This window comes from Apaloderma vittatum, unplaced genomic scaffold (assembly GCF_000703405.1).
Source record: "Apaloderma vittatum isolate BGI_N311 unplaced genomic scaffold, ASM70340v1 scaffold22440, whole genome shotgun sequence".
Lineage (NCBI taxonomy): Eukaryota > Metazoa > Chordata > Aves > Trogoniformes > Trogonidae > Apaloderma > Apaloderma vittatum.
The window spans coordinates 1-9,201 of NW_009696604.1; the positions used below are offsets into that span (position 1 = coordinate 1).

Below are 9,201 nucleotides of genomic sequence, written 5' to 3' on the forward strand. Positions count from 1 at the left end.
GTTCGCAGGGGTAGCACGTTGCCTGCTTCCAAAAAACTTAACTGCCTTTCCTTTTAGGGTTACGCCAAGCCTAAGATTTTTAAAGTGCGATTTGGCGTTTTTAACTCAGAATGTATGGTGGCAGTTGATATGCTCAGACTTTTGATATGTGTGTTTTGTTGTATACTTAAAGTTACCAGGTAAAGAAAATAGGTTAGATCCGTAGAGTAGTGTATGAGTTGCCTATATCCTCTGTTAACAAGTTTTGGTAGGTAAGTAGAGCTGAAAATCATAGAATGGCCTAAGCTGGAAGGTACCTTAGAGATCATTTTAATCCAGCCTCCCTGCCGCCAGGGACGCCACCTCTCGACTAGATCAGGCAACACATGGGGACCGAACGGGAATCGAACCCGCGACCTTGGTGTTGTCAGCACCACGCTCAACTGAAAATGTTAATAAAAGTTTTTTTCCCCAAGTCAGATGTGCTAACTTGCAAAAAAGGCTTTCACCTAGTTAAGAATACTTTTTTGTTGATCCAGAATGTAGATATTTTTTTGAAGTTAGAGCTACGTCTGTGTAATGATGCAGTCGATAGTTTCATGGCTGATACTGAATTACTGGTGCAGGAGCAGCTGTCTAAACAATTTTCAAGAAGCTGGGTGTGTCTAAATGAGTTTCCTTATGTCAATTTCCTGTGTTTCTTGGATGAAGTTTGTATCAGATGTGACCCAGTGTTTAGAAAGTAATTACTTAATAATTCCTTTCTAGGTTTATATGTTAAGGTATATATGCTATAATAAAATATTTATTATACCAGTGTATTCCCATTTTGCAGCTGAACACAGCTGTGGATGCAGTTAGAATAAATAAATGGATTTTGTGCATGTGATGAGAGGACTTAAGCTACCTCTAGTCTATTTTTGTTTTGTTTCTAAGTATATGCTTATAAGACATTACCTTAAAAGGAATACAGCAGCAAAATACTTCGGCATTTTATTAATGATTAACTGAATGTCCTTTTGCAGCCTCACAAGAAAAAGAAGCCCTTCATAGAGAAGAAGAAAGCAGTAACATTTCACTTGGTGCACAGAAGTCAGAGAGATCCACTTGCCGCTGATGATACTGCACCCCAGAGAGTTCTGCTGCCTACACAGAAAGTAAATACTCACTTGTAATATTGAGGTTCATTCAGATAAGAAATGCTGCAGGAGAGAAAAGCGGGTATGCAATTGTACAATTCAAAGATGTATTTAAAGACCTTGAGAGAAGGTAGTTTTTAAAGAAGAGGATATTGTAGGGAGTTTGATAGTTGTGAATTATGACCTGGTGGGTTGAAGGGTGACTGACTGACATTAGAGACATAAACGTTTTTTAAAAGCCGATAAAAATTACCTGACCCACCCTGAAAAAACAGGCTTTGTTAGTTGTGCTGCTTATGGTAAAAGTTGTTTAAGATCCTGTTCAGACAGCACTCGAACACTGAACTAAATGGTTACAAAGTTCTAATTGGCTGTGCATTAGGGTAATGAGTAGAGAGAAGGCTACAAGAATTTTAGAATTTAGGCATTCTTTTTGCTAATAAGGTTTAAATGGACTTCAATAACCACATGTGTTTCTTCTTACAATTCCAAGGGCCATGAGGAACAAAGGCGGGAAGAGCAGCGAAAGTATGGAGTCTTCTTCGATGATGACTATGACTATTTGCAGCATCTGAAAGAAGCTTCTGGTCCCTCTGAGCTTGTCCCTTCTGTGCGTGGACAGCAAAGCAGAATTGTTGTCACAAGTGAAGGGCACATAGAAGATGAAATTCAGCGAGTTCCAGTAAGTAGGGGTTTTGCTAATAGTAGTAGTATTGTGTGAAACTGAGAACGAGTATATTGTGATTTGATTTTTTTTCTTTCTTTTTCTAAGGCTCCATCTATTAAATTGCCTTCCTCAGTATTTGCCACGGAGTTTGAAGAGAATGTGGGCTTATTAAATAAAGCTGCTCCTGTTTCAGGTACCGTTGAATCTTTTACCTTTCTGTAACGTGAATTGCTGTATAGATACTAGCTGGTAATTATGGCTTCAATTACAGCATCATATTATATTTTGGTTCAGAACAGGCTTAATAGCAGATATAAAGGATGATCTATAAGAGAGTTATGATTCAGTTTGAGACCTATTTCTGTGATTCACTGTTAATAGTTTCTTAGCTTTGCTTGTAGGGAACATGAGCTCTTACTACTGTGTAGGAAATATAAAGTAATAAAAGGGGAAAACTGTAGTTAATACTATTGATTTATCACTCAATCTGAATTGGTGTCTGGAACTGGATTTTCACTTTTAAAATCTTTCTTCTTTTCAAGTGCTGGGTGATGTTTACTTTCCTTCATTAATATTATTTCAGGCTGTAAGTGCACTTTTGTTATGTATCCATGTTTGTTCTGAAGATTCATTTTAAAGCTATCCTAATGTTCTGCAACGGGAAGTAGTTTTGGTAGTTCTCTCTGTTCTGACAGAAGGATGGCAACGGCACTTCTGTTAATGGCAGTAGAGAAGCACTTTCTGACCTTCTGTAACATAGGGAATTTTAGATGGTTGGAGCTAGACTTACAGTTCATCATACAGTGCTTTAACTTGGATATTTTTATTTCTACAATATTCTGAGTAAAATATACTAAAATACATTTATGGACGCTTCAGACCTCTGGGCAACATTCTTTTCTGGATGAGAAAAATTGATAAGACGCTGGTGACTTGCCCTAGCTTGTGTCAAATCTGCAAATACTACTGAGGAATTTTATGATCCTTAGGTTTAATCTTAGTGAAAATCAATAGTCTAGTTGGGTTGCTTTTTATTCAGGAAAGTAGTTTTGTAATGTCAGAGAAAGTTGCATATTTATGTTTTGGGATTTTTTAACTTTTTAGGACCACGGCTAGATTTTGACCCTGATATTGTTGCAGCACTTGATGATGATTTTGACTTTGACAATCCAGAAAACATCCTGGAAGATGATTTTGTTCTACAAGCAAACGAACCACAGAAAGGGTAGATAGAGCTTTGTAGAACTGTCACATGTAAACAAGAATTATGCTATTTGTTATTTCATGTGTTCCTTAAGTGTGCTGAAGGAAAAAGCGTTACCTTGTGATATGTGGGTGGTATGTGAAATTTGATTTTTGTAAGCTGTTATCCAAGAGATGGGTTCATTTGTTACTTTGAACTCATGGATTATATGTATTTGTTTACAGATACAACGTATGGAATAACAGGGAACTATTTAAACCGTTAGCACTCATTTAAAATGTCAGTAATAATATTAATGAAGGTTAACTATTTTTTCCAGAACCTTTACAAATCCTTCATGTGATGCCCCACTGCAATTTAGTTGAGTTTTCATGTAATTCTGATCATTTTATGAACAATGGGAAACTTTTCTAGTTTAAATGTTCAAGAATGCAGCTACTATTTTTTTTTTTGATGTGTATAGTTGAATGTAAATATAACCTCACTTGCAATGCAAGATGTGTGATCCAACAGTTACCAGAAATGTTTTCAGCTTTCAGACAAAAGTAGTATTATGCTGACTTTGGCAACGCCATTACTGCTAAACTTGTTTTTTCTTTTACTGGCTTGAAACTAATCACTTTTTATCTTAGGCTAGATTTGTATCTAGATTTGTATTTGTATCTATTATTGCCAAATTGTTTCAGGTAACCCAACACTGGTCTGAGATGTAGAAAGGTCTATGTATTGTTGTAAAACTGTTTTATGCTTCTGTTCAGGCGTTCAAATGCTGAGGATGAAGATGAATGGGAAGATGTGGAGGATGATAGTGATGAAAAGGATAGCTGCAGTAATGATGAAGACTATGATTCAGAAGGTCCTTTATCAGATTATGGGGTTAATGGACGGACAAAAGAATTTCTTTTTATGCAAGAAGAAACCAGGAGTCGTTTCACAGAGTATTCTATGACGTCTTCAGTCATGAGAAGGAACGAGCAGTTAACCCTGTTGGATGACAGGTTTGAGAAGGTGAGGCAGCTCAGGGGTGTCACTGTTAGACTTCGGGGTGTTAAGTGCTCCTTTGTCTTTTGATCCATCTTGTCAGGCGGTGTCCTGCCTGCCTGCGCCCTTTGTACTGCCCTTGGTAGTCAGGCCATCAAACAGCTGCTCTTCGCACGTGTTCCACATTTAATATTGTGTGTGTTAAGAGGCCTAACACTGGTGCAGTTAAAATTACTCCAGTGGCTATAGTGAGCATTCATAGTTGGTGTTATGCTTTTGTCCAAGAGGCTTAGTTCAACACAGAAAGTCGGTTATAAATATCTGGTAAAGACCCGTTTCTTTCACCTTTTCTCCTCACTGTACCAAGTATACATGGATGAAACAATGTCAGAGCAGTGGAAGTGTGGTGTAACTTTTGTCCTGAGCAGTGACAGGTGTTTTAGTGTACAGATAGAACTAATGCATCGAAATAATCATTTTCTAGAAGCTGGTTTTTATATTATTAAAAGATAAATTTGTGACCCCTGTGCTGGAAGAACACTGGTAGTAAGGAGGAAATCCTACTGTAAGTGTGTTTGGCAGTTGTTCAGCAAATGAGAGGGGACAGGAAAAAGGGGCAAATAGAAAGAAACGTGTAGGCCTTCTCTAAGCTAGCTGGAAGTTCTACAACAAATGAGATCTAATTACAGATATCCACTTCTTCATTTTAGTTTTTTGAACAATTTGATGAAGATGAAATTGGAGCGTTGGACAATGTGGACTTAGAAGGCTATATTAACACAGACAATACTCGGTTGCAGGAAGTCCTCAATGATTACTACAAAGAGAAAGCGAAGAAGTATGTATTCCTGGAAGTACTGCCTCACATAAGTAATTATGTAATCCTGTGTTTATACTGAAAGTTTGGTTATGTTTTTTCCAGTTCATGTCCTCAAAGATTACAGTCCCACAATTAAAGCAGCTACATATGCATATTATCCATTTTTTTTAAGTCACTTAATGTCAGTCTTAATGTAGATGGTAAAATTTTGTTGGTTAGCGCAAAATTACACTCCTTTTGTGTAATTAGTAATATCCAGAGGCATTTAGAGAATCACAGAATGTTAAGGGTTGGAAGGGACCTCAAAAGATCATCTAGTCCAACCCCCCTGCCAGAGCAGGATCCTCTAGAGTAGGTCACATAGGAATGCATCCAGGCATTCTTCCTTCCCCTTTTTAGTGTAACTTACTATTCTTTTTATACCTTTACTTCTGTTTTTAACAGACTCTGTAGCCAAGTATATTCTGTCCTGCTGGTATGCAGCTAATTCCTAGTTACTTGATAATAGATTGTGTGCAGCTGTCACACGGCTACCACTGTTTGGAGCACTGCGAAAATCAGTGCTTATAAAGCAACCTCATGTCACTGTAAACCTGCATTTCCACGGTATATTCACTTTGGCTATCCCTAAGTTAAATGGCTAAATGTTGTCACTTTAGTCTTGTGTTTCCTCCTTGCAAGATTCGGTAATGTGTCCCTTGTAGCAAAGATGACTGGTCAGTGGCAGGATACATAATTCCCTCTAGAGCTGCCTTGCTTACAAGCTGAAAAATATATCCTCTTCTCTTCCTGCTCTCCAGTCACGAATGTTCTGTGCCACATACTTTTGAAATGCAGAAAGGCTGCTTTTTCTGTGTCCCTTGTCCTAACATTTTGATGATGCTTGCTTAAGGAAAAATACTTCTCATGCAGGTTTCACTGGGAATAGCTGTCTTTGGTTTGAGGTTATCCCAAGCGGAGCCTGGGTTTACAAAAATTATACAATTTCAAGAAAAGCTAAACTTTATTATTTTCTTCTCTGGACTTGTTCGAAGTTGTGTGAAGTTGGATTCCCTTGAACCCTGTGAAGATTTAGACTCTGCTGTGAACGAAGAAAGTGAGGATGAAAAGGAAGAAATAGTAGCTGTAGTTATTGAGGAACCAAAAGAAAAGTGGGATTGCGAGTCTATTTTGAGTAAGTATTTTGGAGTTCACGTGTTTGTTCCTAGGATTTCAGAGTAAATGATAGGTGATCTCTGCACTTTTCTATCAGTGCATTAGGTAAAAAGCACAACAGAAGGAATTCTTGTTAGATAAAACTACTGCTTTTGCATGGATAACTTAATGCTTGCAATTTCATATCTCCGAAGACATAAGTAGTAGTACAATTCATAACAAATTTACCTGATTTCTGTTTGCAAGCCTTTCTTCACTGCTTTTATTTTCCTTCTTTCTTTGTGACCTAGGTACATATTCAAACTTATATAATCACCCGACACTTATTAAGGAGCCTTCAAAGGTAAAGTCATTAAACTTTGTCTAACAACAACCTGGCCTGGGAAAACTTGAGACAGAAGTGATTTTCTTAATGAATATCTTTTATTTGTTTAAAAAAAAAAGGAAAGAAAGAACAGGGAAGGGTGTTAGCCTCTGGTGTTCTTCACTGAAGAAGGATTTGGAATTTTTTTTTTTTTTGCTATTAGAAGGAAAATTGAGTAAGTTCAAAATTTCTGTAATAGTTAGGCAGAAACGTAGGGAGTAAGGAATTTACGTTTGTGTTATCTCTGTTAACACAATCTGTGTCTTACAACCACGTACTAGGTTTTGTTTTTTTCTTGAAAATAGGCTTTTATTTCAATCTAATTCTTTGGTATTCCAGATATTCCCTATTATTAGAGCACAGCTCAATGTTCCAGATGTGTGAGACTTTGAAAGGAAAACTTTTCCTTCGAAAGCTTGTAAAAGAATATTGAGTGCCTACTTAAGGTCTTTTATTTTTCTGAAATATTTAAACAAAAGGGATAAACTTTTTATTGTTCTGGGAGGCCATATTCTGCTCACAGGTGTGTTTGATTTCTTACTTGCAAGGTAATGTGCGTTTTTTCTGAGGGGGAAAAGAATAGCTTAAAGAAACTTACATGTTTGTCACTGTTAAATCTGAATCTAATGTTTTTACAGTGGTGTGATGTAAGCTAGGGACTGTTAATACGTATGTGCTCTCTATTTTAGCCCAAACCAATAAAAGTTTCCCAGAAGACTGGAATTCCTCTACATATCTTGCCTCAGAAAGGTCTTACTGCTAAGCAGATTGAACGCATGCAAATGATTAATGGCAGTGACCTGCCAAGAGCATCAACACAGCCTCGTTCCAAAGATGAGAGCAAAGAGGATCGCAAAGCTAGAAAGCAGGCAATAAAAGAGGAGCGAAAGGTACGCCTTATTTAAAATAAAACACTGCAAAAAGCGTATTTATTATCTGAACTCTGTATTGCAGACAGCTTTTTAAAGTGTGCTTGTTCTTGTGTCTGGAAACTAATGGGAAAAACTTGCTGGTCTCAAAGGACTCGTTATTGCTTCTTTAAAAAAAAATGGAGAGAAAGTTCACCTTGTCATTTTGTCATCATAATCTGTGATAAGGAAATTTTGGGTCTGTTATTGTGGCCACTCTTACGTGTATAACTTCGGAAGGAGCCCTCATTTCCTTATTATCTCATGACACAATGAGAACAGTTGCAATGTTTCAGGTCACACAAAGTGAAAAGTCTCTGAAAGGAATATGGAGACTGTAATTGGCCGCGATGATATGCTAGTTGTTTTGTTTAGGAACAGAAATTGCCAACGTATTGGATGCTTCACCTAAGTAAAGATTATAATCCTGGTGGTACACATGTTAATTTGACTACTAATAATTACTGTCATAAATAATATTATTGTCCAGATTGCTGCTGTTTTCATGATCTAGAACTGTTAATTAGAATGGTTTCTGTTCTCATGTTATGCCTATTTTGTAAATATCTAATTGCTTGTATGCACAGGAGCGCAGAATGGAGAAGAAAGCCAACAAGCTAGCCTTCAGATTGGAGAAAACAAGGCAAGAAAAAGAGTTGCTCAATCTGAAACAAAACGTTCAAGGACTAAAGCTGTCTTGATGAAACTGAGGCACTTTTTGTGGAAATATCCTGAAGTTTTCATTTATATTGAGAAGGGAGCTGCTAAGTCACAGCTTTTCCAGTCATACACAAAGGAGGTTATTCAGATATTGCTGTAACGAGAACTGGTAACTTGCCATTCTTTCTGAAATTAAAATCTACATAATACAGTGCATTAGTGATGTTTATTCTGTCATGAGTGACATGGCAACTGTTGCAAAGTTTCATTACAGTACAAATGTATTAAAATTATAAAAAAGTATTTTTCTTACAAGCTGTCACTGGACAAAGTTTTTATATATATTTGTTGAATATATGCTACAGATCAGCAGAATCGTACAGGTTTGGATGAAATTCTTCTATTAAATTATTTCAGTTTACAAAGCCGTATATCCATTTATGTTTTCTCTCCCTTGTGCTGATGGTTAAAATATAGTGCCTTGATATAGCACAGTTCTGTAAGGCAAGGAGTTTTCACCCTCTCCTTAGTTCTTTTCTAGGTTGGTTGTTTATTGTTTGAGTACTATTATGAAAGACATAAAGTAACTTTCTGTAAATAAAGGCATCTGAAAAGCTGCTGCATAGGTAGAATCTCTGTTACCTGGCCTGAGTTTTACTTTTCTTAGCAAATAAAGTCTGTTGCAACAAGTGTTGAAGTAGTCAGTGATCCTTACTGTTGCTGTTAAAATCAACTTTGAAAGTACTCTGAGTAGTACGGTAAACAAAACAGCAGGTACTTGGAAAAATACTGTCTGTTGCAGATAGCTGTTGTCTTGAGATTCCTGAAATAGTACTCTCGGGTCTTGCATTCAGTTTGGTTTCACTGAAATACAAGCTTGCAACCCACTGCAATTGTTGCAAAGACACTCTGAAGATGAGCAGAGTATCTGTGGTCTGTATCTTTAGTAAGGGCACGGTCTTAAATTTCTGTACTGTGTGTGTGAATTACTCTGATTGTGAGGAGGCTATACATGTGAATGAAATGGATACAGTTTAGTCAGTTGTTCTGTATTCATAAGAAACCCTCAGCTTTAGCACTGTACTGAGCAATGTTTTGCCTTTGAGTGAGAAGTTAACTATTTTACTGGTGAGGATCACAGTAACTGCTTTACTACTACTACTACATTCAGAGCATTTTAAATATTCCTTAAATGGTTTTGCAAATAGTAGATGGAGGCAAGATAGCAGAAGGACTAATGAGGCCTTTTAACATACAGAAGCAATTCAGAGTACTTGTTTTTATTGGAAGAAGGCTTTTATAATATATTTTAATTGATAGAGTA

General features: G+C 36.9%; 1 protein-coding gene across 1 annotated transcript; it reads left to right on the forward strand.

Moving 5' to 3' along the window:
- Positions 1-1,004: 1,004 nt before the first annotated feature.
- LTV1 (LTV1 ribosome biogenesis factor) lies at positions 1,005-8,302 on the forward strand (the record flags this gene model as incomplete). The annotated part of the gene is made up of 10 exons (XM_009875617.1): positions 1,005-1,136; positions 1,612-1,800; positions 1,891-1,978; positions 2,890-3,010; positions 3,748-3,997; positions 4,681-4,808; positions 5,825-5,964; positions 6,236-6,288; positions 6,999-7,199; positions 7,805-8,302. Coding segments are annotated over 10 exons (1,416 nt in total), but the record flags the coding sequence as incomplete, so codon positions are not given.
- Between the last annotated feature and the right edge of the window lie 899 nt (positions 8,303-9,201).